Source organism: Marmota flaviventris, chromosome 15, assembly GCF_047511675.1.
Source record: "Marmota flaviventris isolate mMarFla1 chromosome 15, mMarFla1.hap1, whole genome shotgun sequence".
NCBI lineage: Eukaryota > Metazoa > Chordata > Mammalia > Rodentia > Sciuridae > Marmota > Marmota flaviventris.
This window is the reverse complement of record NC_092512.1, coordinates 82657981-82685234: the sequence shown is the minus strand read 5'-3', so window position 1 is coordinate 82685234 and position 27254 is coordinate 82657981. Positions and strand designations below refer to the sequence as shown.

Sequence of the window (27254 nt, the reverse complement as noted above, 5' to 3'; positions counted from 1 at the left end):
GGGCAAAAGGGAGGGAGAGGAAGGGAGCGGGAATGAGGGTAGGAAAGATGCTGGAATACAGGTATGAAGACACGAATGGTGTGACTCTACTTTGTGTACAACCAGAGACATGAAAAATTGTGCTCTATATGTGTAATATGAATTTAATTGCATTCTGCTGTCATACATAACTAATTAGAATGAACAAAAATTTTAAAATGTGATACAAAAAGCAAAAAAAAAAAAAAAGTACCAGTAAGACCATCCATCTGATGATCAATCCACCTGGGACTAAAGACATTTTCCTAAAGTCTCAATGAATCCAAGTGTGAGAAGGTGAAGTAGCTGTCAGGAATTATTGCATGGCAGCCACCATCTTCATGTGACTCTTTCGGTTGAGCCTCCTAATTCAGATTTAATCTTTGAAAAAATTCATCTATGAGCTAAAATTTGTTTGTAACCCCAAAATCAATATGCTTGGTGCTTTGGAGACCATTCATGGATAGCAAAAAATCTGAATTACCTGATGCCACATCTTTTGCATTTTTCACTTTTTTTTTTTTTTTTTTTTTGGTGATTTTACAATTTAAGATGCTGAACAGCTCATTCTCAAGAATAATGTTTAATAGCTGTCTGGGGTTCTCAGTGCAGGAGGCTGTGACGTTCTTTACAGAAGAAGGTGTCAGAGAAGATTCAGTTCCAGCAGGAGTGATAGTGCTGTGGGCCGTGACCTCAGTGTTAATAAATCAACAACACAAACACATTTTGGTACTGGGGATTGAACACAGGGGTGCTTTACATCCTCAGCCTTTTTTCATTTTTTATTTTGAGACAGGGTCTCACTAAGTTTCTTGGAGCCTAAGTTGCTGAGGCTGTCCTCAAACTTGCAATCCTCCTACGTTAGCCTCCTGGGTCACTGGGATTACAGGCTTATGCCACTGTGCCTGGCTCAAGAATGTATCTTTAATAAAGTGTTTTTTAGCACATAAAACAACATTATAGATCAGCTGATGTAAACATGTTGAGAGACCTGCAGACACCCCACTCTGCATTGTCTCTAAAAGGAATGCTGAATGCAGTCTTCACTAATTCGGGGTTAGAAGTGAGTGCTTAAGACCTAACAGTCTGCCAAGAGTGTAGATCAGTGGTAGAGGGCCTGCCATGCTTGTGTGAAGAGGCCCTGGGTTCCATGCTAGCACCACACAGACACATATACAGTCAAATTTAATTAAAATTAAAAAAAAATTTTACTTCACCTATTCAGCATCATGGCTACATTTAAAGGCTTCAACAGCCACATTGAAGGTCACAGATGTAGATCACTTCCATTGTTGCAGGAAGTGGTTACTGAACACTTGTTGTTTTAAAAGAATTATTCTAGAGACTAGCTAGAGGGTTCAGCTGGAGAGTAACCTAGAGAGTCCTGACCCTATAGGCCTGTTCCCAGGCAGCCTTTGTTAGTGACCCCTTGGAACTACCCTTGAGGTATCATTTTCCCCACTGTACATCATGATGCCTTTGTGTGCATTCTGTGTTATGTCGCCTTCTCAGGAGGTGTGAGTCCCTGTAGTTGGCCTCTCATGTGATGCAGTTTCCTCCAGTAATCTGCAAAGAGTGGATGTAAACAAGAGCTATTAGACGTTCTTGACAAACCACGAGTAAAAAACCAAATAATCTGAGTGACATCAAGGAAAATAACTGAGGCCATTCTAAGAATTGGTACCTCCACTAAAGAAACCAATAAGCAGTGAAAAAAATGGCATCATCACCTTTTTTAGAACTCTAGGTTTTAATCAAACACAGCAACGAGGGACGTACGTAGGGAAGAGGATGTGAAACCTTGGTGAGTGTCCACCTGTTACCATCCCCCATTTCCCAGCCCAGCAGCCATCACAGGACAGCACTCCATGTTCTTGGTGTGGTCGCTGGAGTTTCAGTCGAGGGGTGGGGTGGGGGGACAGGACCTTGTTCTATAAAGCTGTGGTTGAGCACCTGACCTGTCTGGTGCTGGGTGACCTGAGGGAAGAGCATGGAGGCTTCTCTTTGTTTTATTTTTAACTATTTTTTTTAGTTGTCGATGGACCTTTATTTTTTTTTTATATGAGGTGTGGAGGATCGAATCCAGGGCCTCACACGTGCCAGGCAAGCGCTCTGCCACTGAGCTACAGTCCCAGCCCTTCTCTGTTTTGACCTCTCAGTTTGAGCAGCTTTCCAGGTGGCAAAGGATGGGAAGCATTTGAAGACATGTGACCTGTGGGCACCAGGAAGAGCAGATGGGTTGAATAGCAGAGGGAATCAACAGCCTAGTAGGAAGTGTCTGAGCGGGAGAAACCTGGGTTCATAGGGCTTTGAAGGACTGGAGAGGACCAGTGGGTCTGTAGGTCTGACCCAGGCTCAGAAAAGCACTGAGGAACCTAAGCCCGGCACCTCCAGCCAGTGCTTGGATTCTTCACTGGCAGGGGATGCAGGCACAGGTGGCATTGCAGGTGGCCCGGCAAGGTACTGAGGGAACACCGAACTCAACACCAACCTGGAAAGTACAGGGAAGAATTTTCTTTTTTTTAGCATCACTGTATTTTCAGTTTGTAAGACTTGTGCTTATTGACAATATGATTTAAATATTGATCAACTGATGGGTCTTGGTATGTTGTGCAGGCTGGTCTCAAAACTCCTGGGGTCAAGTCATCTTCCTGCCTCAGCCTTTCAAGTAGCTGGGACTACAGGGATGTGCCATCATGCCCACCTGTTTCCTATTAGATTTAAAAGGCAAGGCATAAAGAATAATTATAAATACACAGACACAATTTGTGAAAACCACAACAAAAGTGTAATAGGAAATGCAGCTTTAAATATTTATTTTTTAGTTGTAGTTGGACACAATGCCTTCTGAGGATCGAACCCAGGGCCTCGCACATGCATGCTGGGTGATCACTCTACCGCTGAGCCACAACCCCTGCCCCCCCCCCCCCCCCGAAAGTAGCTTTGGAGGAACAGTGCTTTGTGTGCTGCTAGTCAGCTTTTCACTGCGGTGACCAGAATACTTGACAGGAACAACGTAGAAGAGGAAAGGTTTATTTTGGGTTTATGGTGTCCGAGTTTCAGTCCATGGTTGGCTGGCTTCATTTTTCTGGGCTTGGGTGAGGCAGAACATCATGGCAGAAGGGCATGATATAGAGAAAACTTGCTCAGTTCATGGCAGCCACAGAGAGCATGAGGAGCCAGAGACAAGGTATATGATCTCCAAAGGCAGCGCCCAGTGACCTGCTTTTTTCAATCATGCCCCATTTGCCTGCAGTTATTACCTAGTAATCCATTCATATTATTAAGCTATTAAGTGGATCAATCCACTGATTAGGTCATGGCTCTCATAATCATTTTAACCTTTGAATGTTAAGGTCTGTAAACAAGTCAAGATGGTGCCTGGCATTTTGCCAGAGGGAGTGGTTTGTGAAGTAACTCCAGGGAACCATTAAGTGTGGAGATTCTTATTGGTTGATTGCTGTATCTAGTTTATGTTAATTAAGATAAGCTGTGTGTAATGTATATATACCCCTCCTGTCCTACAAAAAAACGGCTCCTACTCCTGCTGTATCAATCTACACAAGTTGCTCGTCAACCCCGCCCCCCCCCCGCCCCCCCCCCCCGCCCCCCGTTATTTTGCTGTAGCCGGACTGTGGCATTTGAATATTTCTACATTGTCTAACATGACCTTTGGGGGGATACCTCATATCCTAAACCATAATATATGCTATTGAAGCTAATTTAGCAAATTGCACTCATAATAAATTTAGGAAGCTGGGCTTGATGGCTCATGCCACTCACAAGCTAATCCAGGCTACTTGGAAGACTGAGACAGGAGGATCCCAGGTATAAGACCAGTCTGAACAACTGTCTCAAAATAAGCAATAAAAAGGGCTGGAGATGTAGCTCAATGGTAGAGAACCCCTAGTTCAATTCCCAATACCAAAGTAAATAAACGAACAGATTTAGGATGTTAATTGTAATTACCAGGATAACCACTATGGAAAAACTTAAAAACACACACATAGAAAAGAAGACAAGGAATGTGCTCGCTTCGGCACGGCAGCAATATACTAAAATTAGGTTACCTGTACATAGCCCCTGTACAAGGATGACACGCAAATTCGTGAAGCGTTCCATATTTTTATTACCATAGTACATGACTACACAACCAGTGGGATTCTATATCACGCATAACCATAAAAATTAGAAATATATTTACATATGATTATATATAAATTTATATATCATGTATCATTGTGCATTCTATAGTCATGTATAACTAATTTTAAAAATTAGAATTAAAAAAAAAAGAAAACAAGGAGGGAATTTAAGCGGTCCATTAGCAAAATCTTCAAAAAACAAAACAAAACAGTACTGGAAAAATTCAGGGAAAAAAGATTTGAAACTTATTTTTAAAAATCATCAAAATGTCAGAAGTGCATGCTTCCTAATCAGAAATAACTTTACATGTAACCAGATGAAACTCATCTGTTAAAAGAGATTGGCAGAATAGATTAAAAAATATGATGCAGGGCTGAGGCTGGGGCTCAGTGGTAGAGCACTCACCTGGCACACGTGAGGCACTGGGTTCGATCCTCAGCACCACATAAAAAAAATAAATAATAAAGTATTGTGTCCATCTACAACTAAAACGAATACAATAAAAAAATATATGATCCAGTTGTATCCTATTTATGATGGGGTGGCCAGCATAACAACAGAACAGGTTCATGCTCAGGAGGTGTGAGCCCCCTGGGGAAATAAAAAGTCTGAAATAATCAGTAAGAAATAAGACAAAGCCAAAGATTAGATTTAAAAAGCAGGGCTCCTGATGGGTCTTTCAGCCCTGACAGGAATTGGAACTGAACAACTGAAAAAGGCCTAATTTTTTTTTTTATTTAAGGGGGAGTATATCAGAGGCAGGGGTGAGGGTTCAGTGGGGAGGAGTCTTCTTTCCGGGCTTGTTTCTCTGTGTGGCGGGGGTCTTGCAGTAAACAGGGTGTTTGGTGTTGGCAGGTTTCACAGCTGATCTCTGGGAGGCTTCTGATCCTAAGGCTGTGGGCCAAGACAAGGGGCCAGCATAGGAATTTTCACCCAGGACTTCCCAGAGAAGCAGCTTCCCTGCTTTAATGGCTCAAACCAATCCATAAATTTATGGCCTCCAACACCTATTCATCTTCGATAAAAAGACATACAGATTCTGAAAGGATGGGAACATACACTTGATGCATGAGCAACAATCTGGTATGACTATTATCAGAGAATAGACTTATTTTAAGTCAAAACTCATTATAAGAAAGAAAAAAAACTTGTTAAAAGAGACAAAAAGAGGCTGGGGTTGTGGCTCAGCAGTAGAGCGCTTGCCTAGCACATGGGAGGCCCTGGGTTCAATTCTCAGCACCACATTAAAAAAAAAAAAAAGAGAGAGAGAGAGAGAGAGAAAAAAAAAAGGTGTGTGTTGGGGGGAGGACAAAAAGGGACTATATAGGGATGGGGTTGTGGCTCAGTGGTAGAGTGCTTGTCTAGCAGGTGTGAGGCACTGTGTTTGATTCTCAGCACCATATATAAAATAAAGGTCCATTGACAACTAAACAAAACAACAACAATAAAAACAAACAAACAAACAAACAAAATAGATTATATATGTTGATAAAAGTCAACCCATCAAAGACATACAAGAATTATAAAGATACAACAGAGTAGATCCCCAAAATATATGAAGCAAACACTGACAAAAGTGAAGGAACAAACAGACCTAATTGCAATAATGGATAGAAGGAAATAGAGGGCACAAACAACAGTTTAACTAGACCCAAGGGATATATACTCACTCACCCCCAAACAAAAGCTGAACACACTTTCTTCCACATGCAGGGATAACATTCTCCAGGACAGACTTTATGTCAGGCCACTGAATAAATCTCAATGGATTTAAAAAGAATAAAATCTTACAAATTAAACCACACTTTAATTTCCACATGTGATTGATTATATATAAATATATGTAAATATATATTACTATAAAATATGTGGAAATTAAACAACCAAGAAATACAAGATGAAATCATGAGGGAAATTAGAAAATACTTTGAGAAAAAGGAAAACACAATATACTAAACCTCAGAGTGCAGCAGAAAGCAGTGACCACGGGGAAACTATAGCTTTAATACCCACATTAAAAATAAAACAAAAGCCAGGTCATGTTGAAACAGGACGTAATCCTATCAACTCAGGAGGTTGGAGGGAGGAGGATCACAAATTCGAGGCCAGCCTGGGAAACTCGTCAAGACCTGGTCTCAAAATGAGAAATAAAAAAGGTGATATAGTTCAGTGATAGAGTGTCTCTGGTTTCAATCTCTACTATAGGGGAAACAACCAAAAAGGAAAAAGAAACAGAAGTCAAGCATGGTGGGTCATGCTTATAATCCCAACAACTCAGGAGGCTGAGGCAGACAAATGTAAGGTTGAGGATGACCTGGGCAACTTAGCAAGACCCTGTCTGAAAAACAAAATTTTAAAAAGGGACAGGGTTGTAGCTTGGTAGTAGAGGACTTGCTTAGCTTGCCTGAAGCCCTAGGTTCACTATCTTGCACTGCCACAAAAAACCAAAAACCAATCAATCAATATAAAAAGATTTCAAATGAAATTGCAGAAGCAAGCTAGGCAGCAAGTCCTGATCTTCTCACAACACACAAAGGAGGTGGTGAAGGACTAGACTCCTAAAGTGCAAGTAAAATCAAGAATGCAGATTATGCTAAGTGAAGTAAGCCAATCCCTAAAAAAAACAATGCCGAATGTCTTCTCTGATATAAGGGGGGTGACTCAAAATAGAGTAGGGAGGAAGAGCATGAGAAGATTACCTCTAGATAGGGAAGAGAGGTGGGAGGGGATGGGAGGGAGAAGGGGAATTGCACGGAAGATGGAAGGAGACCCTCATCTTTATACAAAATACATATATGATGGTGTGAGGGGGAAGAAAAAAAGAGAGAAATGTGTCACAGTAGATTGGGCAGAGAGAGGTGATGGGAGGAGAGGGAAGGGGTGGGGGATAGGAAGGGCAGCAGAATACATTAGACACTAATATTGCTGTATGTATATACGGGGCTGTATAACCAATGTGATCCTGCAATCTGTACACGTGGAAAAATGAGAAATCATACCGCATTTGAATCAAATGTATGATATGTCAAGATCATTGTATTGTCATGAGCAACTAATAAAAAAATCAATAAATCAGATGGTATCAAACTAAAAACCAAGACCAAATAACCCAATCAATAGGCAATAATCAAAAATACAAGGAAGGAGTGGAAATAGGAAAGAGTGGAATGAATTGGATATTACTATCCTTTGTGCATATACGATTACACGATCAATGTAATTCTATATAATTCTGATTCAACAATTAATGTTGGTGAGGATGTGGGAGAAAAGGCACACTCATACATTGCTCGTGGGACTGCAAATTGGTGCAGCTACTATGCAAAGCAGTGTGGAGATTCCTCAGAAAACTTGGAGTGGAACTACCATTTGACCCAGCTATTCCATTCCTCATTTATACCCAAAGGACTTAAAATCAGCATACTACAGTGATGCAGCCACATCAAAGTTTATTGCAGTTCAATTCACGATAGTTAAACTATGGAACCAACCTAGGTGCCCTTCAACAGATGAATGGGTAAAGAAAATATGATATATATACAGAATGGAATATTTACTCAGCCTTAAAGAATGAAATTATGGGCATTTGCCGATAAATGGATAGAACTAGGTAATATCATGCTAAGTGAAATAAGACAGTTCTAAAAAAGCAAATGCTGGATGTTATTCTCTGATATGCAGATGCTAATTCACAATGGTGGGGGTGGGTTAGGGAAGAATATAAGCACTGTGGATTAGACAAAGGGGAATAAAAAGAAGGGAGGAGTGGAAATAGGAAAGAGTCTAATGATTTGGACATTACTATCCTATTGTGCATATACGATTACACGACCAATGTAATTCTATATCATGTAAAACCAGAATGAGAAGTTATACTCCATATAATATGGCAACATACATTCTGTCATGTATAACTAACTAGAACAAATAAAAAAAAATTGAGGGAAGGGTAGTGGGGATTCAGTGCTGCAGCCAGTGTTTAAGGAGTGACTTAGACTGGTAAACATGACAGGATTGCATTTTTTCATTACTATATCACAACTACTGTGCCTTGCTCATTCAATATTTTTAGTGGATTATTTAAAATGTTGGGAATGAGGGGCTGGGACTGTGGCTCAGTGGTAGAGTGCTTGCCTACCATGCATGAGGCATTGGTTTCAATCCTCAGCACCACATAAATGTAAAATAAAGATACTGTGTCCACCTAAAAACAAAACATAAATATATAAAAAAAATTGTTGGGAATGAATTCCAAGAAGGCTTCACAATTAGATTATGCTCCATCAACGAGAAATAGGCTTTGAAGTACATACTTGGCATAATCCCTGGAACACAGTATAATTTTTTTTTAAATTGAAAATATTGTTTTAAAATCTTTTTAGTTGTAGTTGGACACAATACCTTTGTATGTGGTGCTGAGGATTGAACCCAGTGCCTCCCACATGCTAGGCGAGCACTCTACATCTGAGCCACAACCCCAGTTCTGAAAATATTGCTTTTTAATAAAAGATTCTAATGAAAAACATGTAAAAACATTAGCTTTAACCTTCAATAAAAATGAAAAAATTTCAAGAAATGCAAATTTACAAAACCAACTGGAAGAAACAATCGGAGTAGATCTCTAATAAGCAGAGACTGAATCAGTAATCACCCCCACACACACAAGAAATGCCTACACCGGATGGATTCACTGATGGTATTCTAGAAAACATTTAGAATAATTAACATTAATTCTTCTCAAAATCTTCCATAAAACATCAGGAGACATATTATCATATCATTCATTTTAAGGGCAGCATTACCTTTGTACCAAGGCTAGCCAAAGCCACTATAAGGAAAGAAAACTAGACACTAATATCTCCTCTAAATATTGATGCAAAAATCTACAAACAAATACCACAAATTGAAATCAACACATCATATCAAAAAGATCATCCACTGTGGCCAAGTGGGGTTTATCCCAGTAGTGCAGGGAGGGTTCAGCATATGAATGCCGCTACATTATGCAAAAGCGTAAGAGAAAAGATAACACAAATGGTCAGTTTTGTGTATCTACAGTAGCCAATAATAATTAAAAAAGAAATTAGGAAAACCACTTCCATCTAATGTAGCATCCAAAAGAAAAAAATACCTAGGAATAAATTTAACCCAGGAAATGTGAAAAATTGGAAACATTGAATATTACAACACACTGATTAAAGAAACATAACACCTAAATAAATGGAGTCATTCTCTGCTAATGGATTTAAAGATACAATATCCTTAAGATGACAATAGTAGGGACTGGGGTTTTGGCTCAGCGGTAGAGCATTCGCCTAGCCCTGGGTTCGATCCTCAGCACCACATAAAAAACAAATAAATGAATAAATAAAGGTATTTTTAAAAAGTTAAAAAAAAGCGATGACAATAGTATCCATAGTAATTTATTGATTCAATGAAATCCCTATCAAAATCTAATAGCCTTTTTTTTTTTTTAAAGCCAATCACTAAATTATCTAGCTTCTTAACATTCAAAAGAGAGTAAGCACAACCCTCATTGTTGTGCTTTTGTCATTCTCAGGTACTGGAAATTTAACCCAGGATCACATTACCACTGAGCCAAATCCCAAGCCTCACCCCCTCCTTTGAGACAGGGTCTCACCAAGTTGCTTGGGGGCCTTGCTAAATTGCTTAAGCTGGCCTAGAACTTGCAATCCTCCTGCCTCAGTCCCCTGAGCTATTGGCATTACAGGTGTACACCATAGCACTCAGTTGTGCTTTTATTTTAATATGGTGTTCTGAAGCTCAAAACAACATTTTGGCTGAAGTGACCGGTCATTAGTTTACTAAGAGTACTTCAGAAATTTTTGTAGGTTGGTGAAGCCATTTTTATTTCTTTTAGGAAGTTCTTAAAGGCTTAAAATCTTAACTGTTGTTTGCATGTGATGTGGTAATGAAGATGCAGTGCTTTTGCCATAAATGAGCCTATAATTCGTTTATTTTCCTGTTAAAACACTCAAATTAATATTCATGAGCATTGGTCCGATCCATTCTAGTCTTCTTCAATGAGTTGAAACAGGAACAAGTGACAGTGAAAGAATTGAGACTGAAAGAATTGTCTTTCTCATATGCAACCTGAGAATAATGTCACAATCCATTTATAAAAACTACCATTCATATATTTACAAAGCTTTAGAAAACAGCTTTATTAAATTAATAAACATGAAGACAAATATATACAAGTCCAACAGTACACAGTATGACCTGAAGTGACTTATGTCTGAGTAAAGCCTCACCGACTCCTGCTTTCCTACCTTCCTCAGCAGAGGGATGATGGGAGCATGCTGGAGCCATTGCTGAACTTCTCACATTGAAGAGGTGAAGGAAAGGGCTCAAGCTGCCCTACTTTTTGGGACAAATACTCTGCATGTATTTGAACAGTGTGAAAAATGTACGTGGCTTCTACCTTTAAAAAAAATTAAAATACTTAAGATTTAGTTACATGGTTAATAAAATAAATTTTTAATATGCATATTTCCTTTTAATCTGTAGAAGTCTTTTATTTTTGGTTTTCAAACCAAATATCCTTATTTGGCACGAATCACAGGGTAAAGTTTGGGCATAAGTTATAGGTCAAATGTGCAGTTCATAAGTGTATAATGAGGACAACTGATCATCTAGATTAACTGAACAGATGTCTTCTGAATGCTCTGTGCAGTAAGTTACTTTTTATTCTGCTTTGATGAGCTATAATGAACACTTCAGAGGTTGGCTTTGAGACTGGACCCAGTAAACTTGTTAACAGTCCACTTTTATTGCTATGAAAAGTAGACACTAAAAAATAGGGTTTTCAAATAACATAGATGATTACACACATACAAAATATTCTGGAGCTATATTAATGAATACAGCTCATATTATCAGGTCTCAAGTGCAAATTATAATTAGTTGTTGCAGGGATAGGTGGGAAAACAGGATAATCAGCTTAGTAGACTTGTGTTAATTGTTTCTGTGCTGTAACGAAAAATATTTCATCAGTTATGTGCACTGAATTTTCACATGTATAGTCCACTATTCCATCCTTAAAGATGGAATTCCATTGGTTCAATAGATGCCATTTATTGAGAACATAAATTTTTTTTTTTTTTTTAGAGAGAGAGAGAGAGGAGAGAGAGAGAGAGAGAGAGAGGGAGGGAGGGAGAGAGGAGAGAGAGAGAGAGAGAGAGAGAATTTTTTAATATTTATTTTTTAGTTTTCGGCAGACACAACATCTTTGTTTGTATGTGGTGCTGAGGATCGAACCCTGGCCGCACGCATGCCAAGCGAGCGCGCTACCGCTTGATCCACATCCCCAGCCCCATAAATGTTTTATTTTTAATGCCATAGTATGTTCAACATGTACTATCAGAATAAGCTTGGTAAGTAATATAATGAATAATCTCCTAAGATGAATATTTTTTCTTTTAAAACTGCATAAAGGGTTATGTTTTCCCTTTGGAAAAACAAAAAACTTCACTACATATTTTATTTTTTTTACAATGTTGGAGATCAAACCCAGGCCTCATGCATGTTAGTAGACACGCTACTTTACTACTAAGCTTCACTCCCAGACTAGACATAATCTTAAAATTGTTGTTTCTCAAAAGCATTCAAGAGTTCCCAAATATAAATGAAGACAAAACCCAACAAGATAAAGCTGAAAGCTGATCTTAAAATCAGATGGGGGTAGAGAGGCCTGCAGGAAGACACAGATCGACAGATGGGAAGAAAGTCACTTCCATAATTCAAAATGAACGTACACTTTTCCCCTCCAAATAGGAAATCATTTTAAATAGATTTCTTTTTTCTTCCTTATCTCCACACTTGAGATTTCTAAAGTTTTTTTTGAGCCTGGGACACAAAGCACATCTATCTTCCCAGGTGTGTATGCAAGTGGCAAAAGTGAATACTAAGACCAAGGTTTTCACCCTGCTAATACTTCCTCTTCCAGAGAGAATATCTACCATGTTTCATAACTAGGAGAGAATAAAATAAATAAATAAATAACCTAAAAAAATCTTAAAAATATCAAATTCAGACATTTATAAATCTAATATTCCATGATCATAGCTTTATTTGTCATTTGTATTCCTACATTGCTTATACAACATAGCATCCCACTGATTATATTACTGGTTTAATTCTCACAAAATCATAGTGATGAAATCTTTTGCATACTATTTCCAATGTACCACAAGTAATGAAAATGTTCATGGTATGTTCTTACTTACATATTGAGATTGAGGTTTATTTAACTTGCTGTGTGTGTGTGCATGCCTGTGCTCATGCACACACAGGGGAGTGTTCTGGGAATTGGACCCAGGGGCACTCTACCATTGAGCAATACCTCTAGCCCTTTTTATTTATTTATGTAAATATTTATTCGTTGTGCTGGGGATAGAACCCAGGGCCTTGTGCATGTGAGGCATCCTTTTTTATTTTTTGAGATAGGGTCTTACTTAGTTGACCATGTTAGCCTTGAATTACAGATTCTCCTGCCTCAGCCTCTTAGTTACCTGGGATTTCAGGTGTGCATCACCACACCTGGCTAGCTTGCTATGTTCTTAATACTTTCATGAGCCTAGATATATATTTTTAATTATAAGCCTATTATAACCCTAATATAATCTCTCATTCATATCACTATTCATTTACTCATCATGATCTTGATTGAAACTCATGCTATAAAACTTGCATTATTAAAAAAAAAACAAAACTGCATTATTGAAGAAGTTTCTTTCTTTAGTGCTTCAGCAAGATCAGCTGACTGCTGTCCCTGAAAGTTTAGGAGATTCTTATGACCAGTGTAAATCTACATCATATACAACCACAAAAATGGGAAATTTTACTCCATGAAGGTATGATATATCAAAATACATTCTACTATCATGTATAATTAAAAAGAACAATTAAAAATTAAAATTAAAAAAAGAGAGAAAGTTTAGGAGATTCTTTAAACAATTTAATGCTTTATAGCTGCAAACTTCAACAGATATCACATCCAGGGCTCCCATCCTTCCCAAGTTCTGCCAAGGATATTAGGGTCTGTTGCCTGGTCAATCAAGCATTTCACTTGAGTCTCTTCCGAAAGGCCACTGTCTGGCTCTCGGGCACGAATGTTGTGATCTTTGCTTCCCCGAGCTACAGCTGTGTAATCCCCAAAGGCAGGAAACTTCTCATGGCCGAGAAGTAACTCATCACTGGAAAAAAGATTAAACAAATATGAAAACATAGATTGTTTTTCCTTTGTTGCTTGCATTCCTAGCTATCCCATCCAAACATTTTCTCATCACTTACAAATTTTTTTCTATCCTCATAACCTTGAAGTCAAAGGTTGGATTTGCAGGGAAATAAAACATAAATAATGTCACTATTATAATTCATTTGCAAGTTTTTGTACAATCACACTGTCTTTTCTCCTGGATACAGAGAATTGCTGGGTCAAATAAATACTCTCTTTAACTTTCCAATTAACTCAGACTGTTTCCCACAGCAAAACCACCATTTCCCTCTCCCACTAGCAGTGTATGAGATTCCAGTTTCTGTACATTCTTACCCAAACTTGTTACATACCGTTTTATAACCACCTTAGTGGGTATGAAGTAGTATCTCATTTGCATTTTCCTGATGACTAGTTATGCTGAACATTTTTTCATAGTACATTATCTGTAGAGAAATGTCTGTTTGATTCCTTTGGCCATTTTAAAATTGGGCTATTTGTCTTTTTATTATTGGGTTTGAGGAGTTTTAAATGGATATTAGATATAAATCCTTTGTCAATAAATGACTTAAAAGTATTTTCTCCCATTCTGTGGATTGTCATTTTAGGGTTTTTTTTTTTCTTTTTGCTGAGTTGATAATTAACCCAGAGGGTTGTGCCATGCCAAGTTAAGTGCTTAACACTACTCTGTCTCACCGGCCCTCGTCTCACTTTCTTGATAATAACATCTGAAGCACAAAGTTCTGAATGTTGATGAAGTGCTTTTGGTGTCATACCTAACATGTTAAATGTCAGTCAAATTCAAGATCATGAAAAAACAATTTTGGGGGGTGAGGACCAGGGATTAAACTCAGGGACACTTGACTACTGAGCCATATCCCCAGCCCTATTTTGTATTTTATTTAGAGACAGTGTCTGAGTGGCTTAGCACCTTGCTTTTGCTGAGGCTGGCTTTGAACTCTCAGTCTTCCTGTCTCACTCTCCTGAGCCACTGGGATTACAGACGTGTGCCACCTGGCCTGGCAAGGTAATGAACGCTGACCCATGTTTTCTCTAAGCATTTTATATCGCTGACTCTTACACTGAGGTCTTTGATCTATTTTGAATTATTTTTGTAGATGGTATGAAACAGGGATCGAACTTCACTCTTTTGCCAGTACCACCTGCTGGAAAGACTACTTGTCATCTGTTCAACATGTTGAACCAGGTATGATGGCACATACCTGTAATCCCAGTGATTTAGGAGGATGAGGTAGACGAATAGCAAGTTAAAAGCTAGCTTCAGCAATTTAACAAGACCTGGTCTCAAAATAAAAAATAAAAAGGGTAAGAGATGTAACCCAGTGGGTAAAGCACCCTGGGTTCAATCATTAGTACCAAAACAAAACAAGCGGACCAACAAAAACCCCCAAACAATCCTTGAAATGAAGGAAACAATAAACCAAATGAAAAACTCAACAGAAGGCATCACAAACAGACTAGATCACTTGGAAGGCAGAATGTCAGACAATGAAGACAAAGTATACAATCTGGAAAATAAAGTTGACCATGTAGTGAAGATGGTAAGAAACTATGAACAGAAATCCAAGAATTATGGGACAACATCAAAAGACCAAATCTAAGAGTTAATGGGATAGAGGAAGGCACAGAGATTCTAACCAAACGAATGCACAATCTCTTCAATGAGATAATTTCAGAAAATTTCCCAAACATGAAGAAAGAATTGGAAAATCAAATACAAGAGGCTTACAGAACACCAAATATGCAAAATTACAACAGGTCTACACCAAGGCACATTATACTGACAATGCCTAGCATAGAGAATAAGGAGAATCTTAAAGGCTGCAAGAGAGAGGAATCAGATCACATATAGGGGGAGAGCAATTCGGATCTCAGTAGATTTTTTTAACCCAGACCCTCAAATCAAGGAGACACTGGAATAACATATACCAAACTCTGAAAGAAAACGTAGGCCAACCAAGAATCTTATATCCAGCCAAATTAAGCTTCAGATTTGATGACAAAATAAAAATCTTTCATGATAAACAAAAGTTGAAATAATTAACAGCAAGAAAGCCTGTACTGGGCTAGGATTGTGACTCAGAGGCAGAGCGCTCCCTTCGCATGCCAGAGGCACTGGGTTTGATCCTCAGCATCACATAAAAATAAAATGAAGATATTGTGTCCACCTATAACTAAAAAAAAAAAAATACTAGAAATAAAGAAAGAAAGAAATAGAGAAAGAAAGAAAGAAAGCAAGCCTGCACTACAGAGCATCTGCTGCAAAATATTCCAGGAGGAGGAAATGAAACACAACAACGAAAATCAGCAAGGGGAGGAACTACACTAAAGGAAAGGCCAATCAAAGGAGAAACCAAATTAAAAACCAAAAATAAACCCAAATGTCCTGAAATACAAATCATATTTCAATAATAACCCTGAATATTAATAGCCTAAACTCATCAATTAAAAGATACAGACTGACAGACTGGATTTTAAAAAAAGACCCAACAATATGCTGCCTTCAAGAGACTCATCTCCCAGGAAAAGACATCCACAGACTGAAGGTGAAAGGGTGGGAAAAAATGTACCACTCACATGGACCATGTATATAAGCAGGGGTTTCCATCATCATATCAGATAAAGTGGACTTCAAATCAAAGCTAGCAAAAAGGGATAAAGAAGGACATTTCATACTGCTAAAGGGATTCATACATCAACAAGACATAACAATCATAAATATCTATGCCCCAAACAATGGGGCATCTATTTATGTCAAACAAACTCTCCTTAAATACAAGAACCAAACAGACCACAACACAATAATACTGGGTGACTTAAATACACCTCTCTCACCACCAGATAGGTCTTCCAAACAAAAACTAACCAAAGAAACTATAGAACTCAATAATACAATCAATAATTTGCACTTTTTAAAATACATTTATTTTTCAGTTTTAGGTGGACACAATATCTTTATTTTTATGTGATGCCGAGAATTGAACCCAGTGCCTCACGCACGCTAGGTGAGCATGCTACCACTATAATTTGCACTTTAACAGACATATACAGAATATCCATCCATCAATGAGAGAATACACTTTCTTCTCAAGAGCACATGGATTCTTCTCCAAAACAGACCATATGTTATGCCACAAAGCAAGTCTTAGCAAATACAAAAAAAATAGAGATACCTACATTCTATCAGACCATAATGGAATGAAATTAGAAATCAATGATAAAATTAAAAAGAGAAGCTACTCCAACACCTGGAGACTAAACAGTATGCTACTGAATGACACATGGATAACAGAAGACATCAGGGGAAAGGTTTTAAAAAAAATTCTTAGAGGTAAATGAGAACTCCAATACAACTTATCAAAATCTCTGGGATACTATGAAGGTAGTGCTAATAAGAGGAAAGTTCATTGCATGGAGTTCATTCATTACAAGAAGAAAAAGTCAACAAAATAAATGATCTGACATTACAGCTCAAAGCCCTAGAAAAAGAACAAACCAATACCAAAAGCAGCAGAAAACAGGAAATAATTGAAATCAGGGCAGAAATCAATAACATTGAAACTAAAGAAACAATTCAAAAAACTGACAAAACAAAAAGCTAGTTCTTTGAATATACTGACAAACCCTTAGCCACTCTAATGAAAAAAAGAAGGGAGAAAATTCAAATTACTAAAATTTGTGATGAAAAAGGAAATATCATGAAAGACACTATTGAAATACAGAAAACAATTAGAAACTATTTTGAAAATTTATACTCCAGTAAAACAGAAAATCTCGAAGACACCAACAAATTTATAGAGGCATCTGATCAACCCAAACTGAGTCAAGAGGACATACACAATTTAAACAGATCAATTTTTTTAATATTTATTTTTTAGAAGTAGTTGGATACATTACCTTTATTTTGTTTATTTATTTTTATGTGGTGCTGAGGATCGAACCCAGGGCCTCGCACATGCTAGACAAGTGCTCTACCACTGAGCCACAGCCCCAGCTCCTAAATATATCAATTTCAAGCAAGGAAACAGAAGATGCCATCAAAAGCCTACCAACCAAGAATACCCCAGGACCAGACAGATTCACAGCTGAGTTCTACAAAACCTACAAAGAAGAATTAATACCAATACTCCCCAAGTTATTCCATGAAATAGAAAAGGAAAGGAACCCTTTGTTTTTTTTAGAGAATACTAAAGGGAGCCGATACCAAAACCAGGCAGAGGCATATCAAGGAAAAAAAAAATTAAAACCAATATCCCTTGTGAACATTTATGCAAAAAATTCTGGCAAACTGCATACAAAAACATATTAAAAATATTGCATCATGATCAAGAGGGGTTCATTCCAGGGAGGCAAGTTTGGTTCAACATATAACTAACTCATCACATCAATAAAATTAAAGATAAGAATCATATGATTGTATCAACTGATGCAGAGAAAGCATGACAAAATAAAGCACCCTTTCATGTTCAAAACACGAGAAAAACTAGGGTACTATAAACATACCTCAACATTGTAAAAGCTATCTATGCTAAACCCAAGGCCAACATTATTCTAAATGGAGAAAAATTGAAAGCATTCCCTCTAAAAACTGGAACAAGACAGGGATGCCCTCTGTCACCACTTCTATTTAACATAGTCCTTGAAACTCTAATCAGAGCAATTAGACGAAAGAAATTAAAGGGATATGGTCAGGAAAAGAAGAACTCAATCTATCATTATTTGATGATGACATGATTCTACACTTAGAGGAGAATTAATTAATGAATTAAGCAAAGTAGCAGGATATAAAATCAATACCCATAAATCAAATGCATTTCTATACATCAGTGATGAATCCTTTCAAAGACAAATTAGGAAAACTACCCCATCACAATAGCCTCAAAACAACAACAACAAATTGGGAATCAACTAACAAAAGAAGTAAAAGAACTCTACAGTGAAAACTGCAGAACACTAAAGAAAGAAATTGAAGAAGATCTTAGAAGATGGAAAGATTTCCCGCGTGCTAGGTTAGGCAGAATTAACACTGTCAACATGGCCATGCTACCCAAAGTGCTATACAGATTCAATGTGATTGCAATTAAAATTCCAACATCATTCCTTATAGAAATAGAAAAAGCAATCATGAAATTCATTTGAAAAATTAAGAGACCCAGAATAGCCAAACAATCCTTAGCAAGAAGAGTGAAGCAGGAGGCATCACAATACCAGACCTTAAACTATACTACAAAGTTACAATAACAAAAATGGCATGGCACAAAAATAGACATATAGACTAATGGTACAGAACAGAAGACACAGAGACAAACCCACATAAATACAGTTATTGCATATTAGACAAAGGCACCAAAAACATACAGTCGAGAAAAGACAGCCTCTTCAATAAATGACGCTGGGAGAACTGGAAATCCATATACAGCAAAATAAAACTAAACCCCTCTCTCTCCATGCAGAAAACTCAACTCAAAGCGGATCAATGACCTAGGAATTAGTTCAGAGACCCCGCGCCTAATAGAGGAAAAAGTATGCCCAAATCTTTAACATATCGGATTAGTTCCTGAGTTCCTTAACTAGACTCCTAAAGCACAAGAAATAAAATCAGGAATTAATAAATGGGATGGACTCAAACTAAAAAGCTTCTTCTCAGCAAAAGAAACAATCAATGAGATGAACAGAGAGCCTACATTTTGGGAGCAAATTTTTGCCGCACACACCTCAGATAGAGCACTAATCTCCAGGATATATGAAGAACTCAAAAAACTTGACACCAAAACAAAACAAAACAAAAAAACTACCCAATCAATAAATGGACTAGGGAGCTGAACAGACAACTTCTCAGAAGAAGGGATACATTCGATCAACAAATATGAAAAAATATTCAACATCTCTAGTAATTAGAGAAATGCAAATCAAAACTACTCTAAGATTTTATTTCACTTTAATCAGAATGGCAGCTATCAAGAATACAAACAAAAATAAGTGTTGGTGAGGATGTGGGGAAAAAGGTATACTCATACATTGCTGGTGGGATTGCAAATTGGTGCAACTACTATGGAAAGTTGTATAGAGATTCCTTTAAAAACTTGGAATGGAACCACCATTTGACCCAGCTATCCCACTCCTTGGTATATACCCAAAGGACTTAAAATCAGCATACTATAGGAATGCAGCTACATCAATCTTCATAACAGCTCAATTCACAATAGCTAAACCGTGGAAGCAAAGTAGATACCCTTTAACAGATGAATGAATAAAGAAACTGTAGTATATATACACAACAGAATACTATTCAGCATTAAAAGAGAATAAAATTATGATATTTGCAGGTAAATGAATGGAGTTGGAGAATATCATGCTAAGCAAAGTAAGCCAATCCCAAAAAACCAAGGCCGAATGTTCTCTCTGATAAGTGGACGCTGATCCAAAATGGGGAGGGGGGAGGCATGGGGAAAATGGAGGAACTTTGGGCAAAGGGGAGAGAGGGTAGGGAGGATGCATGGGGGCAGGAAAGATGGTGGAATGAGATGGACATCATTACCCTAGGTACAAGTATGACTGTACAAATGGTGTGATGCTACACTGTGTACAACCATAGAAATGTAAAGTTGTGGTGCAGTTACGTACAATGAATCGAAATGCATTCTGCTGTCAGATATACCTAATTAAAATAAATAAATTAATTAACAAACAAAACAAAATGTTAAACCAGTTGTGGTGGCACACACTTATAATCCCAGCTACTTGGGAGGCTGAGGCAGGAGGATTTCAAGTTTGAGGCCAGCTTGGGCAACTCAGGAAGTCCCTGCCTCAAAGTAAAATAAAAAGGGCTAGGACATAGTTCTGTGGTAGAATGCCTTTGGGTTCAACCCCAGTACCACAAAATCAATAAACAAAGCAAAACAACAAACTGACCACAGACTGCCATTTACTTCTATTTAATTGTGAAGTTTAATTTCATTTCCTAGAAATAATCTCTATAAATATTATTTGCTTCAGACCTTAGTTAAGAAAAAAATTTAAGAGCCAATATACCTAGGTGCTATGCCCATTAGGGCCAAATGGGTTCAATGCTCCAAAAAAGGACAAAAGCAAATTTAAACCCCAAATCTCTCTTCTGGCACCATCTAAGAATATGCCTTCTGATCCTCATATTGATAGGTTATTCCAGGCACTAACCTGAAGCCCAAAGACTGTGCAGAGAACAGGCTCAGGCACACAGGTTTGAGTCACAGGCCTCTCCTGGCTTTGGAGGAGTCACCTCTCTAACCCTGGCTTTCCTCATTTATAAAGTGAGGATAGTCACACTACTCCCAAAGGCCTAAAGTGCTTGGCACTTTGTACCTACAATGATTCTTTAAGAAATGGTAATATATTGGTATTACCCGTCTCCCCCCAATAACAATCTTACCAAGTAATAACTGCAGGATTGGCACCTGCTAACTTTCTCTTAGCATAACATATCTTCTGCTGAGGATACCAATTTTTTTTAGTTATATTTATTTCTTGAATCCATGATCCTCCTTTTTTCAGCATTTTTTGTTCAAAATTCTGAAGAAAAAGAACATGATTTCTCTGCTATAACAGTATATAGAATATAGAACAGTATATATTTCTCTGCTATAACATTAAATCAAGTAATGAACTTAACAAGTGCAACTGGGAACCTATAACATTTTAACAGTGGCATACATTTTAGTGACTTGAGGTGCTGCTGCAGGGAGGTAGGAGATATCACTCCCTAGGAAGGATGAGCACCACAGGCTTCATTCTTCTGGGGCTATGTCCTGGATAACCACTGAGGTTAAGATGGCACTATCTGACTTCATGATCCATGAAAGCTTCACATGGAACAATTTTTAAAATTAAAAGTGGTGCCAGAGAGAAACTGGACCCACCATCACCAATGGGTCTGTAATCTCACACCCAGTAGGAAGTAAACTCAATTTAAGCAACAGTTTTCTCCAAGTAAGGATTTTGCCTCTTATCTAGTTTTCTGGCTGAATGGCCCCAAATGTTAATTTTGAGAAATGCAGTACAAAATAATATAGATACTTTAGCAAACAAACTTGATACATTTTCACCATAAAACAGACACCATGTCACATACTGTGACACTGATAAAAGGAAAAAGCACTTATAAAACTAAACCTACCTTCCAATCAAAGGAGGGCTCTCTTACAAACACATCCATGGTGTTAATAAGCAGGTCTGCCTCTGCACGGAAGGCCCTCAGGGCATGTATCATGACACTGTACATGAGGCCCATTTCTTTCATTGGTAACAGCAGATTGATAAATTGGCGGGTTAGACGGAAAGGCACCAACTCAGGGACTGGCAGAAACTAAACAAGAGAAAAAATAGACATGCAAAATGCAGAATATATTAACTAGATATCTCAAAATAACAAACATTAATGAAATGTCTTCTCAAATAAACTATTTGCTTTTAGTATGACTACAAACTCCTCTTTTTTTGAAATAAGCTACCCACATGAATTCCTGGGCCCAATGGTAATCCACTCAACTTGCACCACGATCACAAAGCCAGAGTCCATGTGGAGCAACATATAACCCACAGAGATTTATAAGTGTCATCACCAACACTCAGAGGCTAGTGGCGGAGAAAAGATCTGTATCACATTTTGCGCAAGACATTTTGATTATAGATCTTCATAAAACTTCTACAGAGTCGTCCTAAACAGGAATGCATTTTACTCCTGTCTCTGATCACATCTCCTATGACCTGCCTAAACAAGCCTGAAGCTAGGATGAGATTATATATTACTTCAAAAATGTCAGATTCAACTATCATGACGGAACCAACTTAACAAGCCATTTCTTCTTTAAACTATCTACTACTTGAGGTGTTGCTAAATTACATGGATTCTAAAATAGCCAACAAGATAAGGCAAACACACCTGGGTAGCTGATCCAAATGCATGTCCAAAGTCAATTCCAATCATGCTGCCTGTCTCCATCGTTATCAAGAAATTGTTCAGGTGTCTGTCTCCAATCCCGAGAAGCCAGTGGCTGACACACAGCAGAGCGTGGGAGCTGGCAAAGTGGGAGCGAAGAGCCAGGAAGGCCTCGGGGCCTGTGCTCATCTTCATGAAGGCCCTCCTAGGACAGAGAAGAGCCCTGTGTGATCTTTGTTTTGCACTACAGTGTTCATGAAATCACAAGTACACTTACTTTAAGAGACTGGCAGGTACTTTACTTTCTCTTTTTCTGAAAGCCATGACTGTTTCTGTACGGTTGGCTCTCCTATGATTTAATAATGGTAAAAGTCTTATTAGAACAAATTTTTCATGACTTGAAATTTAAAGTTTTGTTTATACTGAAGCTTAAAAATCAAATAACTAGATTTTGATGATCTAAAGCAAAACTTTCTAAGGATAAAAAGTAAATATGCAACTTTGAGAAGAACTAGACGATACAAAAGAAAATCAAAACAGAACTCACTTATACATTAGCGCATATGCTCCAGCATCATGTTTTCCGGACATTTTCTTAAGCCAGTCTTTATATTCCATCACTGGTGCTCTGGAATCACTAACAAGTACGAAAAAGGGAATTGGAATCAGGGAGATATTTAGCATAACATGATTTTAAAGGCACAAATCACCAAGAATTCATTAAAAAATAGGGAAGAGGGAGGAAAAAAAGTAAAGGTGACTTTTAATCACATTTACTTATTATTTTAGTTTTATGATTAGGGATGGAAGGCAGGTATGCTCTACCACTGAGCATACCATCCTGATCTACCATCCCCATTCCTTTTCAAATTTTTATTTTGAGATAGGTCTTGCTAAGTTGCTGAGGCTGGCCTCAAAATTATAATCTTCCTGCCCCAGCCTCCCAAGTTGCTGGGATTACAGGCATGCACCACCACACCTGGCAATCATACTTAATATTATATTAACACCAAACCCATTTTACTGTGGATCTAGACTTTCAATATGCCATTATTCATTTTTAATTACTCCAAAGAAACCCAAGAAATTTCCTATCAGAGTTTTAGAATCATGGGCCTCCTCGACAAAAACACTTAAAGTTTAGCTTATCTTATTCTCTGTATGAAGTGGGAAATTTATTCCATCTGTTTTCTGCCTGAACTTTTACTACAAAGTTAAATTCACAAATAGACTACTCCCCTTTAACTTAAATCCTCTCCTCATATATTCTTTCTTTTGAGACAGTCTTACTATGTTGTCTTACTAGTTGGGCTCGAAATCCTGGGCTGAAACAAGCCTCCTGCTCAGTCCCCAATAGCTGGGACTATAGGTGGAGCCACTGCGCTGGCTTTCTTCTCCTAGCTACCCTCAGCCCACATCCTGTGGTACTGGGATGGAACCCAGGTGCACTTTACTACTAAACTTCAACCCAGCCCTTTTCTTTATTTTCTTATTTTATGACAGGGTCTTGCTAAGTTGCCCAGGATAGATTTGAACCTATGATCCTTCTGCCTTAGCTTAAGTCACTGGAATTACAGGTATGTGCCACTATTCCTGGCTCTTCTCCTAGTTTTAAAAGACATGAAAATCTTTAGGTTGAAAACTGCAATATGGGGCTGGGGCTATGGTTCAGTGGCAGAGCACTTGCCTAGCATGAGTGAAGCATTGGGTTCGATCCTCAGCACCACATAAAAATAAAAACAAAATAAAGGCATTCTGTCCATCTAAAACTACAAAAAAAAAAAAAAAAAATTAACCCCCCCCCCTGGAAAATTCTTATCAAGACAAAAACAGCAGCCAGTATATGCCTGTAAGTTACTCAAGCTAAGGCAGGAGGACCACAAACCTGGGAAATTTAGTGAGACCCTATCTCAAATAAAATAAAAAGGGTTCAAAGATAGAGTGCTTGCCTAGTATGCCCGATACCCTGGGTTCCAATTCCTAGTAACAAACATCAATAACTTAATAATAGGATGTTGGAATTGCCTTTAAAAAAAAGGTAGTCAGAAGCTGGGCACAGTGGGGCACACCTGTCATCCCAGTGGCTCAGGAGGCTGAAGCAGGAGGATCCTGAGTTCAAAGACAATCTCAGCAACTTAGCAAGATGCTAAGCAACTCAGTGAGACCTTGTCTCTAAGATATAAAATAGGGCTGGAGATGTGGCTCAGTGGTTGAGTGCCCCTGAGTTCAATCCCCAGTACAAAAAAAAAGGTAGTCAGAAGTAAATTTATACCATCCTTATGTGAAAATACTTTGAACTCACTGATACCCATGTTCACTGTCTGCTATTCCACTGAACTACCCCATCTTACCAAAGGAGACTGGAAAGCACAGGAAGGGTGAGTCTGGAGTTCACAATACTGAGAGTCAGGACTTCAGTGCCAGACTGAGACCTAGAATTCCTTTCTTCTTCTTTTCTTTTTTTTTTTTTGGTGGTATGGGATCAAACCCAGGGCTACTTTACCAGTGAGCTACATCTCCACTCCTTTTATTAATTCTGAAACAGTTTCCAAATTACCCAGGCTGGCCTCAAACTTGAGATCCTTCAACCTCTGTTTCCTGAGATGTAGGTATGTCCCACCAAGCCTGGCCAGAGACCAAGAATTTCTGATGGCAGGAAGCAGTGTTCGTCAGCTTTCCTGTCTTCCAAAGAAAGGAGAAGCGATTCTAGGCAAAAAATTCAAATGTGTGGAATCAAGAGGTGGTAGGGTTCAATCACTAGCATCGAAGGAAGAAAAAAAAAGGTTGGCAAATGATGACCTATTTACTATGGGAATGTGAGTTTGATGAAAATATGCTTAATTTTATGTGTGTTAGAAACTGACTGATAAAAAATATTGCATCTGTTTAATTACATTCGGGAAAGAATTATAACACAAAGAAGAGAAATAGGCCTTGCAGCCATTCTTAGCCATTTCCTCTTTATCCCACAGCTTGTCACCAAAACCTGCCAATTCTACCTATAACATATCTTTCATCATGTTGTCCTTATTTTCCTTTAGAAAAAAAAAACAAAAAAGTTTTAAAACCTTCTGATTAGAAAATATAAGTTTGTTGCAGAATAATTAGAAAACAAGTAAAAGGTTACAGAAAAAGTAAAAGTATACATATTATGATACAGAATGAATCAGGAATAATTCCAGTTAGGCCACTTAGAGGCTGGATGACTAAGGATGAGTTATTTAACCTCTCTGGACCTCAACTTTCTCATCTGTACAGAAGTGATAATACTCATCTTGTAGACTGTTGAAAAATAAATGAGTTCACATACATTAGGAACTGAGACTAGTGCCTGCCTAGTACACAGAAAATAAGTGTTAGCTGTTGATTTTATTTATTCATTTATTTCTTTCCAGATTTTTCTTTGTTAAAAAGTACACAACTATAATCCCAGATATTCAGGAGGCTGAGATAGGAGGATCACAAGTTTGAGGCCAAAATAAGCATTTGAAAAAAGGAGAGGGAAGGTTGAGTATGTAGCTCAGTGTTCAATTCCCAGTACCACAAAAAAAAATTTTTCCCCCCAAAGCTAATACTTAAAAAAAAAAAAAAGGGCTGTTGTAAAATAATACAATTACCGTTTAGTATCTTGTACTCAATCTAGCTTATTCACCCAGCCATAGGCAGAGTAAGGGTACGGATATAGCAGCACCAATTACAAGGGGAACAAGAGGTAGAGGAAACTACACTTGAAACCACACTACTAAGGAAGAAAGGACTGTTTGAGTAAAAGCAGTCTGGAGGGCAGGTAGCACTAACGAAGGAGCAGTCAGCTTCACACTACCTCAAATAAGCCATTTTCTCCTCTTGTGACATGTTATTCAAAAGAAAGTCCTTCAAGGTAAATGTATTTTCAATCCATTCAATTAATCCTAATCTGAAAAGGAAAATGAAAAGTTTGTAAATAAATGCAAACCTGAATTGCTCTTTCTGCCCTAGAAAAAAATGTGTGGAGAATCAAAGCAAAACAGATTCCTCACATTCATTCTGAACTTACTTTCCCTACAGAGGTCAGCAAGTGTTTAAGTGCAGTCTAGTGCTCTGTCTGTGGGGTCCAAGGGACCAACCTGTCTAGCCACCCCCATGCCCACCTCTGAACAGACACAAGAGCCCAGCCCAGGGCAGAATCCTACATGTGCTTGGGCCGCACCTGGAGGTCATGGGCACCACACGGTATGTTCTTAACTGCATGTTTCTCTGACTGCAGGCAGAATCCTGGGAGAGGATGACATTCATGACTTCGAAGAGCTGCTCAATGCGCTGGTCCTGCCGAAGGTCCTCACCACCTTTTACAAGGAATGGGTACTCCCTTTCATCATGGCCTCGGATGATGATGCGCTTTGGTTTTCTTATAGAAGCCATTACTTTTACCTTTAAAAATAAAGGATTTTTGTTTTGTTTTACAAGAGACAAGGTTTCACTATTGCTGCCCAAAGTCAAGGTACCCTTGCCTCAGCCTCCCCAGTAGCTGGGACTATAGGTATGTGCCAGTGCACCCAGCAAAAAATACCTTCGTAGGTTTTTGTTTTGTTTGTTTTTGAGTGAAATCTTATTTTATTTTTTTGAGATGGAATATTACTGTGCTGTACAGGCTGGTCTTTATATTGTGAGCTCTCATTATCCTCTTGCCTCAGTCTCCCAAGTTGCTGGGACTACAGGCACAAGCCTGAAGGCAAAAAAAATGTTTTAAGTACAATCTATGATCTAGGCCCATCATATCATCAGAAGTGGAAAAGTTACATACATTCCTCAGAAACCTCCCCCTGAATACCGGGTGAGGTGACAAGAACAAAGAACCTGGGCCAGCAGACTTTAGAGGCCAGTGAAATATTTCTGTTATCTGTTTGTGCCCGAATGCTGTCCAACAGAAATCTAATA

The 27254-nt window shown here is 38.2% G+C and overlaps 1 protein-coding gene across 2 annotated transcripts in view; it reads right to left on the bottom strand.

Moving 5' to 3' along the window:
* Nucleotides 1-13122: 13122 nt before the first annotated feature.
* Nucleotides 13123-27254, bottom strand: part of Prkdc (protein kinase, DNA-activated, catalytic subunit) — a 175759-nt gene continuing 161627 nt past the window's right edge. For both annotated transcript variants that reach the window (XM_071602379.1, XM_027932827.2), the window contains exons 79-86: nt 26527-26747; nt 26161-26253; nt 22885-22974; nt 22615-22686; nt 22341-22542; nt 21576-21764; nt 20832-20971; nt 13123-13382 (exon numbers count right to left, since the gene is read on the bottom strand). In XM_071602379.1, coding sequence (XP_071458480.1) covers nt 13178-13382; nt 20832-20971; nt 21576-21764; nt 22341-22542; nt 22615-22686; nt 22885-22974; nt 26161-26253; nt 26527-26747 — 1212 coding nt within the window. In that variant the 3' untranslated portion in view covers nt 13123-13177. The remainder of the gene's footprint in view (nt 13383-20831; nt 20972-21575; nt 21765-22340; nt 22543-22614; nt 22687-22884; nt 22975-26160; nt 26254-26526; nt 26748-27254) is intronic.